A 21,314-nucleotide genomic window follows, 5' to 3' on the forward strand; every position below is an offset into this window, starting at 1 on the left:
GGGCGGGGCCGGGGGCCGGGGCGGGGCCTGCGTCGCGGGCCGCCGCGTAGCCCCGCCCCCGGCGTTGGCGCGAGATCCGAACGTCGGCGGAGGCCGTTACAGTCCTTCTGTGAGGCGGCGGGAGCGGGAGCCGGGCGAGCTGTCGGCCGGGTCGCGGCAGCGGCCATGAGGCGGAGGGGCCCCGAGGAGGAGGCCTGTGGCGTGTGGCTGGACGCGGCGGCCCTGAAGAGGCGGCGAGTGCAGGTGGGCCGCGGGCGTGAGAGGGTGTCGCCGGAGGGGTTGGGGCCTGGAGGCGTGAGAAGGCCGGTGCTGGAGGGCCGGTCGCGGGGAGGAAGGAGCGGCGTGGGGAATTCTGAGGCGAGGGGGGTTGGAGCTTGCAGAGGGGAGAGAAATGGGGTTTGGGAAGAGTGGAGGCCCCGGGGGCGGAAGGCCGGCGCGCTGTGGACGGGTGAGGATGCGACTGGGACACTAGGCTCCCGGGTGTGGGGAGAGGACGGAGAAAGAATTTGCCCTGAGGAGTGTTGTTTTTGTTTGTTTTTTAACGGACAATACTGGACATTCGGTATCTTGTTAATTTCAGTCTTACGTCATAGTGATTTGATATTTTTAAACATTAAGAAATCCACTGTGGTTGCCATGGTCACCATACAAAGTTACGATAATATTATTGACTATATTCCCTAGGCGGTACTTAGCCTCCCCGTGACTTATTTTCTAACTGGAAGTTTGTGCCTCTTAATCCTCTTCACCTGTTTCTTCCCCTCCCCAACCCCTCCCCCCGCCCCCAACAGTTTGTTTCCTATACCTGAGAGTCTGTTTCGATTTGTTATTTAGATTTTCCACATACAGGTGATGTCATCATACATTGTTTGTCTTTTCCCGTGTAACTTATCTCACTTAGCCTAATACCTACTAGGTGCATCCATGCCGTCAAGAATGGCAAGACTTCGTGCTTTATGGCTGTGTAATATTTCACTGGATATATTTACCACATCTTCTTTACCCGTCCCTCTATTGATGGACACTTGGGTCGTGTCCATATCTTGCCTCTTGTAAATAGGGGCACATATATCTCTTCCATTTGGTGTTTTCATTCTCTTCAGATAAATACCCGGAAGTGGAATTACTGGATCATATGGTATTTTTAATTTTTTGAGGATCTTCCATATTGTTTTCCATAGTTGCACCAATTTACATTTCCCAGCTAGTTTATGAGGGTTCCCTCTTCTCCACATCCTCTCCAACACTTGTTATTTTTGTCTTTTGGTTGATAGCCATTCTAAAAGGTTTGGGGTAATATCTCATTGTGGCTTTGATTTGCATTTTCCTGATGGATAGTGATGTTGAGCACCTTTTCATGTCTCAGTTGGCCATCTGGGTGTTGTCTCTGGAAGGAAGTCTTTTCAAGTCCTCTGCCCATTTTTAAATTTTTTTTTTGATATTTATATATTTTGGATGTTAACCCTTTATCAGATGTGTGATTTTCAAATATCTTCTCCCATTCAATAGGTTGTCTTTCCGTTTTGTTGATGGTTTCCTTTGCTCTGCAAAAACTTTTTAGTTTAATGTAATCCTATTTGTTATTTTAGCTTTTGTTGCCCTTGCCTGAGGAGATTGATTCAAAGAAATACTGCTAAGACTGATGTCAAAGAGCTTACTGCCCATCTTCTAAGAGTTTTATGGCTTCAGGTTTTAACATTCAAGTCTTAAATCCATTTTGAATTTATTTTTATATATGGTGTAAGATAGTTTCTTTTGCATGTAGTTTGTCCAGTTTTCCCAGAATCATTTATTGAAGAGACAAGACTGTCTTCCCCATTGTATATTCTTGCCTCCTTTGTAGTAGATTAATTGACCATATATGTGTGGGTTCATTTATCGGCCCTCAGTTCTGTTCTATTTATGTATGAGTCTGTCTTTGTGTCAGTACCATACTGTTTTGATTATTATAGCTTTGTAGTATAGTTCCAAATCAGGGAGCATGATACTTACGTAAAGCTTTGATCTTTCTCAACATTGCTTTGCCGATATGGGGTTCCATACAAATTTTAGGATAATTTTGTTCTAGTTTTGCAAAAAATGGTATTTTGATGGATTGTACTGAAATTGTAGATTGCTTTGTCTAGTATGGATGTTTTAACTATATTAATTCTTCCAGTCCATGAGCACAAAGTATCTTCCCATTTATTTGTATCATCTTCAATTTCTTTCATCCATTTCCTACAGTCTTTATAATAAAGGTCTTTCACCTCTTTCATTAAATTTATTACTATTACTAGGTATTTTATTCTTTTTGATGCAGCTGTAAATGGGATTATTTTCTTAATTTTTCTTTCTGATAGCTCATTATTAATGTAGAGAAATGCAACCCTAGTTGCATAGCTGTCGGTGGTAGTAGCTCCCTTCCTGAAACAGGTCCTCTAAATTTTTTTAGGTAGTTCGGGGAAAGTCAGCAGTTGTTCTTGAGCCTTGTGTTCCTTAAAAATGATCAGCCTAGGGCAACCCCAATGGCTTAGCGGTTTAGTGCCGCCTTCAGCCTAAGGCGTGATCCTGGAGGACTGGGATCGAGTCCCACGTCAGGCTCCATGCATGGAGTCGGCTTCTCCCTCTGCCTGTGTCTCTGCCGTGCTCTCTCTCTGTTTCTAATAAATAAATAAAATATTAAAAAAAAATGATCAGCCTAAAATAATACATATGCCAAACAGACACATTTTGGGGTGGAAAATTTCGCTCCCCTACAGTGGCTACAACCTCCTGCACAAAGTAATTGAGGGCTATTAAAAAGCATCTTACAACTAAAGTCATTTTTTGGGAAAAAGCAAATGAACCACCTGTTCCTTTAAAAAAAATTTACGTTTTTATTTGACAGAGAGAGCAAACATAAGCAAGGAGAGGGCAGAGAGAGGGGGAAAGCAGTCCCATCACTGCCCACAGCAAGGAGCCCATTGTGGGGCTCTATCCCAGAACATTGGGATCATGACCTGAGCCAAAGGCAGCCAGCCATTAGCCGACTGAGCTATGCAGGTGCCCCCCAATTTTTTTATTTTTTATTTTTTTACTTAAAAATGTTTTGGGGTAGATACATTCATCTGGTACATAATTTAAAATGTATGTCAGTGATAGGCAGCAAAATATCTCCCTAATGCTTTTATTTATTTTAAAGATTTTATTTATTCATGAGAGACAGAGAGAGAGAGAGAGAGAGAGAGAGAGGCAGAGACACAGGCAGAGGGAGAAGCAGGCTTCACCCAGGGACCCTGATGCGGGACATGATCCCCAGTCTCCAGGATTAGGCCCTGGACTGAAGGCAGCGCCAAACTGCTGAGCCACCCGGGCTGCCCTCCCTAATGATTTTAACCTTCCTTGGCCCATCTCAGAGGCCACAACTTTCTTGGGCATTCTTCCAAGGATAGTCTATGTTATGTACAAGCAAACAGTATCTATTCTTATAAATAGCATTTTCTACATTGTTCTGCAACTTGCTTTTTCTCACTTATTGCTTCTTATGTATCATTTCATATGCATCCACAAAGAACTCTTTTTCTTGCTTTTTTTTTTTTAAGATTTTATTTATTTATTTATTTTTAATTTTTATTTATTTATGATAGTCACAGAGAGAGAGAGAGAGAGAGAGAGAGAGAGAGGCAGAGACACAGGCAGAGGGAGAAGCAGGCTCCATCTCCATGCACCGGGAGCCCAATGTGGGATTCGATCCTGGGTCTCTAGGATCGCGCCCTGGGCCAAAGGCAGGCGCTAAACCGCTGCGCCACCCAGGGATCCCCAAGATTTTATTTATTAATTGAAGAGGGAGAGAGAACACAAGTTGGGGAGAGGGGCAGAGGGAGAAACAGCACTCCCCCTCCCCCAGCAGGGAGACGATTTCAGGGCTCCATCTTAAGACCTCAGGATCATAACCTGAGTCAAAGATGATTAACTGAGCCACCTAGGTGCCTCTCGCTCCCAGTGGTATCTGCTTGAGATTCTATCTCCCTCTCCCTCTGCTCCTCTCACTCATGCTTTCTCTAAAATGAATAAATAAATCTTTTTTTCTTTTTTTTAAAGATTTTATTTATTTATTCATGATAGTCACAGAGAGAGAGAGAGAGAGAGAGGCAGAGACATAGGCATAGGGAGAAGCAGGCTCCATGCACCGGGAGCCCGACGTGGGATTTGATCCCGGGACTCCAGGATCGCGCCCTGGGCCAAAGGCAGGTGCCAAACCGCTGCGCCACCCAGGGATCCCTGAATAAATAAATCTTAAAAAAAATTTTTTTAACTTTGTTAAAAATTGGTTAACTTTTTAAGGCTTTCAGCCCAGATCAGAATACTGAAGATTCTCTTTCACAGAATGTAGAAACCTGCCTTTTCCTAGAGTAGCTATCAAGTAGGCACACATATGTTTTGAGTTAATAGGCAGTTGCTAGTGGCCAGTGTTTTAGAAAATATGCCCCTTCCCACTTGATCCTAAATAGAACTGTGCTATTTTGAGGTGAGTAATGAGGTGGTTCTAGGTCTAGCTGGAAAATAGATGCTTGTGTTTGAGTGAGTTTGCTTCTCTCTTGGGTACCACAGAGGCATGGCAAGCTTGGCCTCATTACCTAGGCCTTGGTATGGAGGATACTCTATTTATTTTCATTTCAGCTTTTTTAGTAGGAGAGAAATATATGTTTGTAAAAAAAAAAATCAGTATAGAATTATACTAAATAAAAAAACAGAAGGCTTCACTGGTAGTAGCTACTTTTAACAATTTGGTATGCTTTGAGACATTTTCTATGTGTATAAATATATTTATTTCCCCCATAGATGAGATTATCTCGAGCATATTGTATTATTCACCTTTCACTAAATATATGATGGAGAACTTCCCATGTGAGACATGAGTTTTAGTATGAGTTTTTAAAAAGGCCATTTTAGTTTAAATGATTTTCAAATTTTGTATTTTAACTTTGCTACCTCTTTATTAAAACACTGAGAAATATTTCTGAGATGTTTTTCTACACAATAAAGAGGTAAAAAGGTTTAGTATGTGTTTTGTATGTTTGCTGTTTCCCAGGTGTATTGTGTTTTATTCATTCATTCATTCATTCATTCATTCATTCATGAGAGGCACACACACACATACACAGAGGCACAGACACAGGCAAAGGGAGAAGCAGGCTCCATTCCATGCAGAGAGCCTGATGTGGGACTCGATCCCCGGTCTCCAGGACCACACCCGGGACTGAAGGTGGTGCTAAGCCACTGAGCCACCCAGGCTGCCCTAAAATATCATTATAACTCAAAAATAATTTCTATTTCGTTTTCACTTGTAATGCAATTTAGTTTCTAACCCTTGAAATATATGTAGCAGAGAAGTGGGACTAACTAAGAAGGGGACAGAAATAAGAAGATAACAGAAATCTTGGCTGAGTCATGAATGGTTTCTGATAGCCTTGGCAGAATAATGAATGCCACCGTGACATTCTGCACCTTCACCAACATTCAGTCCATCAGCATTTTGGACTATGCCTTCACATGTGTTCAGAATCTCATAATTTCCTACTTCTTCTGCCACTGTTGCCTGACCCAGAATGAGAGTGACCCTTTGCTCACTGTTAATTTTAAAACTGTCTAGTGGTTTCCTATCTTCTGGTAAAAAACAGAATCTCTGAGGCCTGCAAGGCACAATTTGCCCATGTATGTTGGCCCTGTCATACATTTTAGACCTCATCTACTACTCTTCTCTCTCCCTCACTCTGCTCTTGTCATACTGGCCTTCTTGCTAGTCTTTAAGCCAAGTACACTTCTGCAGGGACCTTTGTACACCTTCTAATACATAGGGATTAAAATTGCCACATGGCTCTGCTCTTTCATTTGTTCAGATGTGAACTTATCATTGAGTCCATTTCTTAACCACCATAAAATAGCCTTTTCTTTATCCTCTACCCCCTATAGTCCCTAACACCTTAGTCTTGCTTTATTTTTCTCCATAGCCCTTTTACTATCAGGTATACTACAGACTGTATATTTACTTGTTCATTTATGGTGTTCCCCTACTGGAATGAAAGTTCCATTAGGCAGGCCTTCAAACAGTGGCACGTGGTAGGTACTCAGTACAAATTTATTGAATGAGTGAATGAATTAGTCCAACTGAGCTTTGCTTTCAGAAAACCTTTTAAATGTGGTCATAGTTGCTTATTCTGTCTTTCTCACTCTGATGAGAAGATAAGTGGGAGGACTTAGAGCTTTTTAGAGCAAAGATGGACTGGAAAAGACCTCTAGTAAAATGGCAGTTAAAGCATGTACTTAACATGGGTACTTGGGTGGTTCAGTTGGTTGGGCCTCTTGGTTTCGGCTCAGGTCATGATCTCAGGGTTGTGAGATCAAGCCCCAAATTGGACTCCTTGCTCAGCAGTCTGCTTGAGATTCTTTCTCTCTCCCTCTGCCCCCTCTCTCAAATAAATAAATCTTGAAAAAAAAAAGTGTGTACTTAACAACAAAATTATATTTAAAATATCATTATAACTCAAAAATAATTTCTATTTCTTTTTCAGTTTGTAATGCAATTTAGTTTAGGATCCTGTTAGGATCAGTACTGTAAGACTGATAAGGGTCTGTAAATGTAACTTAACAAATGTTCATCAGTATGATCTTTAGTGGCTTATGGTTTATAAAACTTTTTACATGTATTATTCACTTTCTCAGTAGCTTTGTGAGGGAGGTGAGATTAGCTCAATTTTGCAGATGGAGAAATTGAAGTTTGTAGATTTGCTTCAGATCACATCAGAGTAAGTGTAGCTTGGTCCAGTGTGGTTTTTTTCATAATGTGTAAGGTGTCTTCAAATGATAAAAAGGTGAATAATGAATAAGATAGTTCTAACTCTGGCAGCATGGGATATGATAGGTACCCAAATAACTCTTAGACTATAAGTGCCTTTAGAGGCATAAGAAAGTTCTGTGTGTTTAGAGGAAGAAGAGATTACATTTTATTATGGGTGGAGGGGTGGTGGTTTTAAAATATGTCCACAAATTTGTTGCTACACCTCTCTTTAAAAGATGGATGCTAAGTCTCCCCATCCCCAGAAGTGTGGGCCATTCTTAGTATTTATTGACTCTAATGAATAGAATGTGATGGAAGTGTTAATCTTAGAATTTCGAGGTTAGGTCAAAAACAGCATTGCAGCTTTAGCTTCATTCTCTCTTTAGGGGAAGTCAGCTGTCCTGTTGTGCAGACATGCAAGCAGCTCTATGGAGACATTCATGTGGTGAGGAACCTTACTGTGTTTGCTAACAATTGAATGAGTGTGCCACCTTGAAAGTGTATATTGCACCTTTGTTGATGCCTTAAATGCAACCTAATGAGACTGCTAGAACCACGCAGATAGGCTGCTCTCAAGTTCCTGATGCATAGAAGTTGTGAGATAATAAATGTTGTTTTACGTTGCTAAATTTTGTGGCAATTTATTAATGCAGCAGTTGAGCTAATACAGATTTTGGTTTTGGCTATGGAGTGCTACCTAACATAAACCTAAAATGGGGAAGTGGCTTTAGAAGGGGGCAATGGCAGCTGGAAGGACTCTAAAGAAAGTGCTAGTGAAAGTGTGAAGAGCCCCTCTGCCCTAAGATTTTATATATTTATTTGAGAGCGAGTGCGAGTGAGAGAGCACAAGCAGGGGAGCAGCAGAGGAAGGAGGAAAAGCAGATTCCCCACTGAGCAGGGAGCCTGTTATGGGGCTCGGTCCCAGGACCCTGAGATCATGGCCTGCTCCAAAGGCAGCCCAGCCCCTTAACCAACTGAGCCACCCAGGTGCCCCACTTGAAGATCTTTTAGGAAACTATTTCTAGAGCTAGGGTGGTCTTTGAGGAGGCAGTGGATGAGAGTTTAAAGTGAGAGGGATCCCTGGGTGGCGCAGCGGTTTGGCGCCTGCCTTTGGCCCGGGGCGCGATCCTGGAGACCCGGGATCGAATCCCACGTCGGGCTCCCGGTGCATGGAGCCTGCTTCTCCCTCTGCCTATGTCTCTGCTTCTCTCTCTCTCACTGTGTGCCTATCATAAATAAATAAAATTAAAAAAAAATTAAAAAAAAATAAAGGAAAGTGAGATAATCTTACTGGAAACTAGAGGAAAGGGGATCCTTGTTTAGTGACAGAAGATTACTATAACTATTGTTGGCTGTAGTAAGGTGGAAGGTAGAAATTGTACCTAAGGAACTGGGTGATGTGATGTAGCTAGGGAGATTTCTAGGCACTGCTGAAGGTGCTACCTGGTTTCTTCTTGCTGGTTATAGCAAAGTGCCAGAGGAGAGAGAGAAGCTAAATGAAGCCTGGTAAACAAAAAAGGAGCCTAGGCTTGCTGGTTTTGAAAATTCTTAGCCTCTTCAGGTGGTACACAGTTGACTTTACTTTGCAGGAAGTTTCCAAATTGTTAATCTCTTTACTTGTTATAGGTCTATTCAGGTACACACATGGAAAGATAGTCAATATTAAATAGTTTTTTTTTTTTTAAAGATACTCATTTATTCATTCATTCATTCATTCATTCATGAGAGACAGAGAGGTAGAGACACAGGCAGAGGGAGAAGCAGGCTCCATGCAAGGAGCCCGACCTGGGACCTGATCCCGGGTCTCCAGGATCAATCCCGGGGCTGAAGGCGGCGCTAAACCGCGGAGTCCCCCGGGCTGCCCTAAGATTTTATTTTTAAGTAATCTCTACACCCAACTCTTAAACTCACAAACCTGAGAGCAAGAGTTGTAAGCTCCAGTGACTGAGCCAGACGGGTGCCCCTTAAATACATTTTTAAACTGTGACTTTGGTCCAGTTATTTGCATCCCTTAGTATCTCCTTTTTAAAAGGACCTTTGCATTTTTCCTTTAGTTCCATTTACATTTCAGAGCCAGAAATTGGGACCGTAGTAAGTAGACGATTAGTAGAGAAAAAGTAAAAAATAGCTCTTGTTTTGAAATTGAGAGAATAGATATAATATAGGCCGATTGTGTGTATAGTTGAGCCTTGAACAAAACGAGTTTGAACTGCGTGGGTCCACTTATATGGGATTTTTTCTGGTAAATACAGTTAAGTACTGTAAACATATTTTCTCTTCCTTATGATTTTCTTAATATTTTCTCTAGCTTTATTGTAAGAATACATATAATGTACAAAGTATGTGTTTATCGAAATATGTGTTATCAACAAGGCTTTTGGTCAACAGTAGGCTATTAATAGTTAAGTTTTTGGGGAGTCAGAAGTTATATGCGGATTTTCAACTATGCATGGAGGTGGTGACCCTAACATTGTTCAAGGGTCAACTATATATTGTGTGTATGTGCACACACAGACAGTACTACTTTTCATAAAGTTGACACCCTCCAGGGGTACTTGGGGATTTGCTCCAGAGTAGAGGTTTCTATTCCATTGCATTTTATTTGAGGCTTCTACTTTCCAGTGTAAGTGAACTCTTCTTTCTTGCATGGGACCATTACCTTTCTATTGAGGGGGTCACATTTAGCTATTGCTGTATTGGAGTAGTTAAAATTGGGAGGTTTAAACAGATCTTCAATACATAATCTTATCAGGGCAAAACTGATGGCAAATGTCTGAAAACACTGTACGTGATCTTTGACATGTGTGACATCCTTTAAGAAAAATTAGCAAGAAATACCCATTTATAAGACTTACTAATGAAATGGTAATGGATGTAGACCTATCTGGTCTCCAGATTAGGAGTTGTGATACTTGGGACACCTGGTGGCTCAGCGGTTGAGCATCTATTTGCCTTTGGTTCAGGGCGTGATCCCAGAGTTCCGGGATCAAGTCCCACATCGGGCTCCCTGCATAGAGCCTGCTTCTCTCTCTGCCTATGTCTCTGCCTCTCTCTCTCCCTCCGTGTCTTTCATGAATAAATACAATCTTAAAAAAAAAAAAAAAGTTGTGATACTTAAAAGGAATTGCTTTTTTCTCCTATTCCTCTTGAGTTTTCATTAGGTTTGGATGAAAAATCAGTGCCAAGCGGTTCTAGAGAATATTCTTGCAATAAATTTAGTATTGTTAGAGTACTTTGGGAAGAAAGCCTTCAATTTTCAGTGGGTATACCACTCATCTGTGCTCTGGACCTTATGTGTGACATCAATTACAGTGACAGGAGCTCATCTTCACTTTGATCACAGTACTGGAAAAGCGTTAATGTTTTCTGAGAGCTTTGTTAATGTTGAAAATATGAGTATATATACATACACACACACACACACACACACACACATATGTGTTTTAACCAGACTGTGTCCTTCCTGTGTATCTACCTTCTTCCTAAAATATTTATTGAGTTGAGTATTAGGTGTATTAAACTAGTTCTGTGGAGGACAGGATAAAAAGTATGTGAATCAAATGTTGATACCAGGATTTTGTTAATAAGTCTTGAAATACCAAGTGATAAATGTCAAATTTAGAAAAGGAAGAGATCACTCTGTGCGAATCAGGAATGGTTGGGGCTTAGCTGAAGTAAATGTAGCATTTCAGACTTGTGTAAAAAAGGCCCTTCTGTGTGAGGCACAGAAATGAGGAAGGTAGAGGCCATAATAGGGACTGGAATGTGGATATTATGCTATAGTATACATGAAGAGGTTTTGGTAATGGAGAAAAGGGTAAACTGGAATTGTACTGTTGTGTGTAGTCTGAGAGTCAGTACTTTATAAGGTAGTAGAGAAACTACTGACACTTTGAGCAAGATGGTGTGCTCTCAGTTGTGCTACAGGGAGGTTAATCTAGATATTAGTGTGGGTGTGGGACTGATTGAAAGGCATTGAGTGGGGGCCTGACCAGTTAAGAGACTATTGTATTAGTCTAGGACTGGGCAAGAGTTTATGAAGTTCTGAACTAGGTTAGTGTGTCATTTGTTTCGCAGGTTTGGAGAGTTTGAGACAAGTTTTGGATGAATGCTTTATTTCTATTCATTCAGCAAAGCTGATTTATGTTGTTGGAGATGATGGGAATCCTGACTGTTTTTCTTGGTCAGACTTCTTAAACAGTCTTCCTTAGGGCATCCTTATTAGGTAATATCATCCTTTTAGTGTGACTTGATAAGGCATGATAGTGACTGACTGGAAAAGGTTTTCTTTGAGAGACTGAGGAGGATGGGCTATTTGGAGAAGTGGGAAGAGATGAGTATGGAACCTCAGAAGCATAAGAGAGTACAAGCTGGGTAGGGGGAGGCGTGGAGCAGAGGGAGAAGCAGACTCCCTGCAGAGCAGGGAGTCCAACAACTCGTCTTGATTTCTGGACCCTGGGATCATGACTTGAGCTGAAGGCAGACACTTAACCAACTGACCCACCAAGGTGCCTTGTCCTTAATCAGTTTTGAGGGGTTTTTTTGTGTGTGTGTGTGTGTGTGTGTGTATGGTATAATTAAGTGGTCTGGTTTCATTCTTCTGAATGTAGCTGTCTAGTTTTCCCAACACCATTTATTGAAGACACTTCTTCCCATTGCATAGTCTTGCCTCTTTTGTTGATTAATTGGCATATTTATTTCTGAGTTTTCTATTTTGTTCAGTTGACCTGTGTATCTGTTTTTATACCAGTACCATACTGTTTTGCTTACTACAACTTTGTAGTATTTGAAATCTGGAATTTTGATACTTCAGCTCTGTTTTTCTTTTTCAAGATTGCTTTGGCTATTCAGAATCCTTTGTGGTTCCGTACAAATTTTAGGATTGTTTATTCTAGTTCTATGGAAAAATACTGTTTTGTATTTTGATAGGGATTGCATTTAATTTATAGATTGCTTTGGGTAGTAGGGACATTTTGACAATATTTGTTCTTTCAGTCCATGAGCACAGAATATCTTTTCATTTGCTTGTGTTGTCTTCGATTTCTTTCATTAGAGTTTTATAGTTTTCAGAGTACATGTCTTTCATCTCCTTGGCTAAGTTTATTCCTAGATATTTTATTTTGCTGCAATTATAAATGGGATTGTTTTCTTAAGTTCTCTTTCTGCTGTTTCATTATTAGTATATAGAAATGCAGTGGGTTTCTGTACACTCATTTTTGTATTCCTTAACTTTGTTGAATTAATTTATCAGTTTTAGTTTTTTGGTGGAGTCTTTAGGGTTTTCTATATATAGTATCTTGTCATCTGCAAATAGTGAAAGTTTTACTTCTTCCTTGCCAATTTGGATGTTTTGTATTCATTTTTCTTGTCTGATTGCTGTGGCTAGGACTTCCAATACTATGTTGAATAGAAGTGGTGAGAGTGGACATCTTTCTCTTATTCCTGACCATAGGGGAAAAGCTCTCATTTTTTTTCACCATTGAGTATGATGTCAGTTGTGATTTATTCTCTTGAAGTATGTTATCTCTAAACCTACTTTGTTGAGGGTTTTTGAATAGATATTGTATTTTGTCAAATACTTTTTTGGCATTTACTGAAATGATCATTTAGTTTTTATCCTTTCTCTTATTGATGGGATAGATATGTCGATTGATTTGTGAATATTGAACCACCCTTGCATCCCAGGGATAAATCCCACTTGATTGTGGTGAGTGATTTTTTTTTTTTTTTAAATGTATTGTTGATTGGGTTTGCTAATATTTTGTTGAGGATTTTTGCCTTCATCAGAGATACTGGCCCATAGTTCTCTATTTTTGTAGTATCTTGATCTGGCTTTGATATCAGGGTAATGCTGGCTTCACAGAATGAATTTGGAAATTTCCTTCTTCTGTTTTTGGTAATAGTTTGAGAATAGTAGATACGAACTCTTTTTTTTTTTTTTAAGTGTTTGGTAGAATTCACCTGGGAAGCTGTCTCGTCCTGGACTTCTGTTTGTTGGGAACTTTTGATTACCAATTCAGTTTTACTGCTCTTAGTCTGTTCAAATTTTCTATTTCTTTGGATTCAGTTTTGGGAGGTTATCTGTTTTTAGGAATTTATTCATTTCTTTCGAGGTTGTCCTGATTGTTGGCATATAATTTTTCATAATATTCTCTTAGAATCCTTTGTATTTGTGTTGTAGGACTAGTATTCTTGTAGTCATTTAAATAACTATTATTAGTCTGTCTTTTCCCTTAAGCTGTAAGCTTTACCAGGGCAAAAACAATCTGTTTTGTTCATTAGTATATTCCAAGCACCTAGCATATAGGTGCTAAAGTATTTGCTGGCATTCTATGTTCAGGTAGTTTCACATATCTAGGATGTGTCTCATAAAATTTAGAGATTCATGTGCCTGCTTGGGCTTCCTCATGGCATGGTGGCCAGGTTCTAAGAATGAGCATCTCAAGAAAGCAAGACAAGAGTACATGGCATTTTTATGACCTAGTTTTGGAAACCATGTAATGTTACTTCTAATCACCTTTATGGGTTGGACAGTCACAAAATTCTTCCCAAGTTCAAGGTGAGGGAATATGGACTTCACAACTTGAGAGAAGTGGCAACCTCAGTTTCTCCAAATTCCAATCTCAATGTATTCATTTAATCCAGAGTACAGTGCCTGAGTACTTTGTCTGTATATTTTGGTCTGTCAAGTGATTCCAGGCAGAAAGCTAGAGTCATCGTAGGGCTCACCTCATTTGTTTTCCTTCTTTCAGAGCTCACAATCTAATGCAGTTCCTGTTGTCCACCATCTAATACCAGTTGTTCCATGTATTTTACCCAGTTTTCTAGTTTTGCATGGTTGAGGGAAAAGTTCCACACAAGTACTGCAAATCAAAGAATGAGTTTTATACCAAGGATTTTTCTTTTTTTACCCACTTAAGGTACATTTTAATTTCCAATGTAAAAATGATGTCAACTTTGGGCTAGAATTAATAATCTGAGTTCAAGTTTCAGACCTATCTCCAACTTGCAGCATGAATATTGGCAAATCTCATTCTTCTTTGGCTCTCACATAAACTGAATTGAATATAAATTACCCTGCTCTCAGGGTTACTTCTCAGGCATTCCATAATAAGTAAGTGGAAATAAAAACAAATCACACTAAATAAAGATTAGGTTATATTTATAGTCAACAAAACTTACTTCCCAAACCTTTTCTGGTACAAATTCATACTATAAAGTATAAATGGGCTATAAGTATGTAAGACTGTTGTTTCTCTGCTCTTTTTCCTAGTAATAACCAATTAGTATTGAACCTCGGGAACTGTATAAACCTTTTATGTGAATTAACTCACCAAATCTTCATAAAGCCTTATGTGATAGATACTTTACTGTTCCCGTTTCACACCTGAGAATGAGACCTAGATTAAGCAACTTGTGAGGGTCACACAATAAGTAGCAGTGGCAGAATTGGGATTGATTGGAACCCAAGCTGTGTGAGCCATGCTTTTAACCATATGTGACTATTTGAAAACCACTAAAAATGTGTCAAATGCAGATGTAGAATCATTGGTTCTCTTTAAATGTAAGAGAGAGTATCATCCCTGGAATCACTCTAACAAATCTTGTTTCTTTAGTCAGCGTGACTGATTTCTGTGGGGAAGCAGAAAGATTGTGCTATAGTTGGAATATGTGATTTCCTGAGAAAAACAAACATCATCATTGTGGCAGGAAATGGTAGATGATGATGTACAGCAAAAACTACTCAGAGAGTAGTATAGGAGTAGAATCCAAAGGATCTAGTGCGGTTCCATGAGGGTTGCACGTATATTCAATCTCTTCTGTTTGGCAGTTGTTTTGATATTAACAGATTCTATTATTCTTTTTCTCCCCCTTCTCAGACACATTTAATGAAGCCAAGCACCCAAATGCTAAAACTCTTTTCTGGAGAGAAAAAGGCTAAGATTTCTTTAACTCAAAGAATTCCACCTACAGGCATTCGGCAGACCAGCATTGCTTCCTTCTTCACCTTGCAGCCAGGTATGATGACCCGCCTGGGAATATCCAGGGAGCAAAAGGGAGTGTGTGCATTTTTCCATGCTGGAAAATTTATGAGAAGTGCGACACCAGTTAAACTTAGCTAACTTCTTAGAAGAGGATATCAAACAACAGAACATCCTCTTCTGCAAAACAATATATACATGCTTTTACCAACATTTTCTAATTCTGTGTGCTCAGTCTAATATTAAATATTTGTATTCCCTGACAGAGCAGTGAGGAGAAAGTATGCTTGGGGAGTTAGGGGATATAGGGGAGCTGACCTGCCATTAGTAGTTAGATAAATGTCTTGGATTGGCCATAATGAGCAGTCTATATAGGATTACTTGATAACATATTTCTGTATAATGCTTCTCAAATTAGAGTTCAAAGATTTTTTTTTTCTTAGAAAGGTTTGCATAAAGTTGGCTTGTGTCTCATCATCCTTTGGCAGTTCTTTGCTTACGTGTCCCTTTTCAGGGGATGAGCTGCCTCAGAGCAGGCTGGGGCTTACAGACTAGGATGTCTGCCAGTTGGAGGGTTTTGAGTGAAGAGCTCTACCTCTTGATGCGATTCCCAGGATTGCTTTGCATAAATCTTCAAAATTTACTCCCACTGCCCCAAATAGAAACTTAAAAGTAAGCACCCTTTTGCTTTAAGTAACAAGGGCAGATTTTTTGCAGGGACACTTTTGAATTGTTATTGTTTTTTTTAATAGGCTCCATGTCCACCATGGAGCCCAATATGGGGCTTGAATTCTCAACCTCAAGATCAAGACCTGAGATCAAGAGTTGGATGTGTAACCAACCAAGCCACTGGAGCACCCCTTGTAATTTCAGAATTCTAGTATATTCTATAATGTATTGAATTCTTAGGCAAAGTTGAGAAATCTTTCACAAAACAGTTTTTGTAGGATAATTCTTGTTGGAGAGGGAAAAAGGAAATCATTCAGCTTTGTAATTAGATCTTGGTATAATTTGAGGGGGAAGTGGGAAGTTCACGTTATTATTCATCCTTAAGGTAGAAGAGGATCCATTGCATGCCTGATAAAGTGGACAGGTTGGACACTAGTAGTTTCTTAATATTGTCTTTCTAGCTAGTTGCTTAGCATCTAATTGTCTTTATTCCCTTCCCCAGGCAATGTTTGCAGAGTGGAGGGTTTAATGTTCTTTGGACTGTCAATAGAGGGTTTTTTAGAGTTGGCTGGTTAATGTGATCTTAGTAACCTTACAAAAATTGTATTGTGCATACTTCTCAAAAAGGATAATATCCAGGAATCTATATTGGGCCAGGACCACTATTTAACAGAAACCATATTAAATAAAAAACAAAACACAAAACTGATGTGCCCTGTTAAACAAACCCCATAAATGAAAACACAGCTGAGAAAAGTAGGCTGTGGTTTGAGTATACCTACCATGTTTGACTTTATTAGGTCATTAGAAGCATCCGTATATTTGAGTAGCGCAGTACAAGGTCTGTGTTTTAGAAGGATCATTCTGGAGAAAGTAGAAAGTGAAAGCAGGAAGATCATGGGATGTCTGGGTGGCTCAGTCAGTTAAGCATCTGGTTTGCCTTCAGCTCAGGTCATGATCTCTGGGTCCTGGGATTGAGCCCCACATGGGGCTCCCTGCCCAGTGGGGGAGTCTGGTTCTCCACCCCGCCCCCCCCACCATGCTCTCTCTTTTCTCTCTCAAATAAATAAAATATTAAAAAAAAAAAAAAAGATCAGCTACAAAGGTGTGTGACAAGTCTAAGGCCCCTGTGCTAGATAGTGACAGTAGCTGATACTAATTTCAGAAAAAGCCAGCTAAATCCTGCTTAGGGTAGAGATTTCCTGCAGAATAATTATTCACATCTGTCTTACTAGGAAAGACAAATGGTGGTGACCAGAGGAGAGTTTCATCTCATACAGAGAGTCAGACCAACAAAGAATGTAAGAAAGATGCAGCCCATCTAGATCATCTGATCCAGGGCTTGGAGGATGATTGCATGGCACCCCCATTAGCCACTTCAACCCCTGCAGATACCCAGGAAGCTGAACTTTCTTCTCAGTCCCTCCAGGCTTCTGGCCACCACAGAATGGGAACTGCATTTTTGACTGCGCTGTCTTTGCCCCAGCCTGATACCTTAGTCTGTGCTGGGAAGAATAAAGCCTCATTCTCTTGTTCCCTCGCTCAGAACTTGGAACATTCTCACTTGCTGGACCAAAAGGAAGGAGAGAAAGACCCTTCCTGGAAAAGGGAATGGCTTCATGGATCTAATAAAAAGAACTATCAGGATGCGCAGAGACATGTTCAACCACCTAGGGGCAAGGGCCTTCAGCCCTTGGACAAGACCAAATTAGAAAAGGTGTCTGCCAAAGAAATCACCCAAACCCCCATCCTCTTTCAAAACTACAGGGATTCCTGGAATGGAGAAGACACAGATTCTGGGAAACAAAGCCCTTATCCCGTCCCTGTGTTTTCCTGGGACAGTGAAAAGAATGACAAGGACTCCTGGAGTCAGCTTTTCACTGAGGATTCTCAGGGCCAACGGGTCATTGCCCACAAGTCTAGAGCTCCTTTCCGAGATATAACTAACAACCAGCATCGGGGCTTAGGGCAGTTTCCTAACAGCTCTTGGGCTCAGTGCCAGGAGAGGCCCACTCAGTTAAATCTGCAGCCTGATTTGCTCTTTACCCAGGACTCTGAAGGTAATCAAGTTATCAGGCACCAAATCTAAATGTCTTTAAAACGGTTTGGTTCCAAAAGAAATGAGAGAGCCATAGGGAAATTTTGGGGGGTGGGGGAGACAGGGGATGAGGTTATTACTAAGCATTTTCTTTGCGTAAATAAAGCAGGTGGTGCCACTTGTTGAGAAAGTATGGATTGGCATTGTATCTCTCCCTGAGGAAGAGGTTGCTGGTAAACTTGGACAAGGCTGTTGTAATGAGCACTGAGGAGCTAGGGGAGGTACTTATCCCTTCACTAAAGAGACCTTACTCAGCCTGCAGAGCCACTCTTTGCCCTTTCAGATGCCTGACTGGAATGTTGCTTCTTATGGATGTGTGTTTTAATCTCTGGCTGTTACCTACTCAACCCTGGAACTGTTATTCTGGACATCTTTTTGAGTGATAAGGCAAAATCTCCTGGGGCCAGGTAGGATAGAGAAATAAGTAGAAAGTAGAATGATGGTAGGGGTTTTTGTTTTTGAAGTAGGCTCCATGCCCAGTGTGGAGCCCAATGTAGGGCTTGAACTCATGACATGAGATCAAGTTGGATGCCTAACTGACTGAGCCACCCAGGGTGCTACAATGGTAGGTTTTTTTAAACTGTTATTTTATTTTTGTGAGGACTTTACATTTTAAAGTCTTATACTCTATGTTTAAACATCTCCCTAAAAAAAAAAGCCTGTGCTAAAAAAAAAAAAAAAAAAAAAAAGCCTGAGCTGCCTAACAATCTAGATGTGATACCGCTCTTCTATAAAGTATAAGAGAACTCCTTTGTAAAACTATGAACCCAAATAAATGGCTATTTACAAAGCTGACTCTGATGGTAATTAAAATATTACCGTTTTATTTCTGAAAAAGCAACTTTTTAATAGTTATATGTTGTCATTGCCATAGGTCCCATCTCAACACCTGTGTTCTATTCAAGACGTTATCTACCAAGTGGCAGGTTCCCATGTTGCAGGTGTGCTACCTTATGAGGCTTAAATAGCCTCTGTGGGGCAAGTATGTAGGTTATAAGATGGAATTCCTTAAGAGTTTAGGGTAAAATCCCTACAGAAGAGGACAAGAGGCTCCCTATGGAAGTTTTATATTATCAGGCAGGACTTTATAAGGAAAGAGGGGAAGCCAGGAACCTGTTTATGAAAGTTCACATACCTTAAAATTAACAGAATCCTATACTCATGAGAGATACCAGGTAGTCACAACTCAGAGACAAACAGCACATGCAGCATCTCTCCATATCCTTCATTTAATATCAGGTAGTGCTTCAACCCAAACACACACAGGATACATACCGTAGAGAAAGGGACCTGAGGGCGTCTGAGTCATGCATGGTGTGGTAGGTACAAACCTTGGCCCAATGCAAAAGGGGCGGTCAAGGGCCTGGAAGAAGGATGGTGCTGTTTCTCCTTCCCATTTCTCTTTCCTACTGGGCTTAAAGTCAAGTCCATGGAAGAGAAAGTGTTTTCTATCAGTGGAACCCATGAGGCCCCAGGGCCTGGGAGAGTAGATTTGGTTGTACAGTATTACAAAATATATTTAAGAAAAAAACAGCCCAGGCCTCCCAGCAGCAGCCCAAGTGTCAGCTGGTCCAGAGGTCTGACCTCTACATCTAGGGAGAGGGAGGGGGGAGAGGGTGATTGTTGGGCACTGGTGTCAGTTTATGATGGAGCAGCATAAGATTCTCCCTGCCCTGTCAACACATACATTTATAGCCCCTTACCCCTCAGCCCTGCTCTGCTGCAAGGAAGCTGCTGAGAGTGACAGCTGGGCACAGAGTGTCCGTGAGACCAGTTATGGAGTCTAATGCAGTGAAGTAAGCCATTCATTTAGGACCTATTTTCACATAGAGGCAAGGAAAAACCAAACTTCTGTCTCACCATTTAGACTGAGACATTCCAACTATACATTTACCTGTAACAAGAGTCTTGGTGCAAAACAGGCCTTAGCTTTTGCTAAGGTTTGAAGCAAAGGAAGCGTGATCCAACTCTTCTCTTTCAGTCCAAGCTCCAGCTTTCAGTAAGACTGTTGCAAAAGATTTCTAACTGAGAGGCAGCCCGGTCTCTGGTGAGGAAGGCAGCTATTGAAGGAATTCCAGGAGCATGAGACTGAATTTGCAGAGCTGAGTTGTGTCAGTTTCCTTTTCTACTAATATCTTCTTCCTTCAGAGCAAACTTCCTCCTTAGGACCTCAGAGATAAGGACAGCAGGGTCTTCCTCTTTCAATAAACTCCTGTTCCTAGAGACAAAATAAAATATTAAATACCTGCTCTGTCTTTGGTAGTGTTTTGTGTCTTTGAATACACTATCTCATTTAATTCTCACAATTATAAAGTCAGTGCTATTACCACCTCTTTTTCAGATGAGGAAACTGAAACAGAAGGGTTCTATAATTTGCCAAAGTCACTAGGGTACTCAGCCAGTTAAGTAGCAAATCCAGAGTCCAAAACAAGTTAGCTAGTTTCTTAACTAGAATGCTTTACTATTTCCTGAAATGGCAATAAAATGTGGGCAAAGGAAAAGACTATCAACCTGTTAGAGCTGGCCTCTGGTGGCTAAGCTTCTGCTCCCACATTTTGGTGTGCTGTCTTTTCTGAGCATTTCCCCAGGTCACCAGGGGAAGTAACTGCGGACATGGCTATTCTGATCTTTATTATTACTGGAGAAAAGGCATGTTGAGGATTTCCCAGAACCCTGTTTGTTTGCTCAGGGGAATTCTGCGATGTTTTTAATTAGAAAAAACACAACATTTTACCCTCTTAACAAATTTCTAAGTGTATAATTATTGTCAACAATAGGTATAATCTTTTTTTTTTTTTTTTAATAAAAGGAATTTTTTTTTTTTAATCTTTTGACACCCTTCACACCTATTTCTCCCATCCCCACCCCCAGCCTCTGGCAAGCACCAATCTGTTCCTTGTATCTACACACTTGGTTTTTTGTTTTAAATTTAGATTCACATATAAGTGTTCTTACAGTTTTCGTTCTCTGGTTTATTTCACTTAGCATAATGCCCTTGAGACATTATACTGTTCAAATAGCAAGTTTTTGTTTTTGTTTTTTTAAGAGATGGAGGAGGGACAGAGGGAAAGAGATTCTTTAGGCAGGTTTCATGCTCAGCACAGGGCTCATCTCATAACCCTGAGATTATGACCTGGGCCAAAATCAAGTGTTGGGATGCTTAATCCACTGAGGCACCCAGGTGCCACACCCCACTCTGCCTGTTTTTAGAGGTGGGGGGAGAGGCAAGTGGCAAGATTTCAGTCTTTATGGCTGAATAATGTTCCATTCTGTATATACACCACAGTTACTTTATCCATTCATCCACTGGACACTTAGTTCTTTCCATATTTTAGCTATTACAAATAATGCTGCAGTTGAATATGGGGTGTGTATGTCCTCTCAAGTTAATGTTTTTGTTTTCAGATCTTAAGCAGGTTCCATACCTATTCTCAAAACCCTGAGTTCATGACTTGAGCTGAAATCAAGAGTCAGACGCTTAACCAACTGAGTCACCCAGGAGGTACCCCTCTTCAATGCATTTTGAATTAATTTTTGCATATGGTGTAAGGTAGTGGTTGAGTTTCATTCATTTGTATGTGACTGTCCAGTTTTCCCAGCATCATTTGTGGAAGAGGCTGTCTTTTCCCTACTGTATGTTCCTGGGTCCTTTATTATAAACTAACTATATATGTGTGGGTTTATTTCTGGGCTCTGTTTTGCTCCATTGATTTGTTTTTATGCCAATACCATAGTTTTAATTATTATAGTTTTGTAACAGTTTGAA

The 21,314-nt window shown here is 40.5% G+C and overlaps 2 protein-coding genes across 10 annotated transcripts in view; one reads left to right on the plus strand and one right to left on the minus strand.

The window, feature by feature from the left end:
- The first annotated feature begins 19 nt into the window (after nt 1-19).
- Nucleotides 20-18,354, plus strand: AUNIP (aurora kinase A and ninein interacting protein). Its single transcript, XM_026014334.2, has 3 exons — nt 20-243; nt 14,680-14,818; nt 16,686-18,354. The coding sequence occupies exons 1-3, from the start codon at nt 166-168 to the stop codon at nt 17,537-17,539; spliced, it is 1,071 nt and encodes a 356-aa protein (XP_025870119.2). The 5' UTR covers nt 20-165; the 3' UTR covers nt 17,540-18,354.
- MTFR1L (mitochondrial fission regulator 1 like) overlaps nt 13,945-21,314 on the minus strand; it is a 20,902-nt gene continuing 13,532 nt past the window's right edge. For 5 of the 9 annotated variants that reach the window (XM_026014333.2, XM_072750705.1, XM_026014331.2 and 2 more), the window contains exon 7: nt 18,762-19,766. In XM_026014333.2, coding sequence (XP_025870118.1) covers nt 19,661-19,766 — 106 coding nt within the window. In that variant the 3' untranslated portion in view covers nt 18,762-19,660. Of the gene's footprint in view, nt 16,315-18,761; nt 19,767-21,314 lie in introns of those variants that run through there. The other 4 variants (XR_012000096.1, XR_012000094.1, XR_012000095.1 and 1 more) reach the window with 3 other exon arrangements.

Source organism: Vulpes vulpes, chromosome 2 (genome assembly GCF_048418805.1).
Source record: "Vulpes vulpes isolate BD-2025 chromosome 2, VulVul3, whole genome shotgun sequence".
Lineage (NCBI taxonomy): Eukaryota > Metazoa > Chordata > Mammalia > Carnivora > Canidae > Vulpes > Vulpes vulpes.

Excerpts from the sequence above, each read along its gene's own strand:
- AUNIP (XM_026014334.2), top strand. The coding sequence starts at position 166 with ATGAGGCGGAGGGGCCCCGAGGAGGAGGCCTGTGGCGTGTGGCTGGAC. Across the intron at positions 244-14,679 it reads TGAAGAGGCGGCGAGTGCAG|ACACATTTAATGAAGCCAAG; the intron begins GTGGGCCGCGGG and ends CCCCCTTCTCAG. Across the intron at positions 14,819-16,685 it reads CTTCTTCACCTTGCAGCCAG|GAAAGACAAATGGTGGTGAC; the intron begins GTATGATGACCC and ends CTGTCTTACTAG.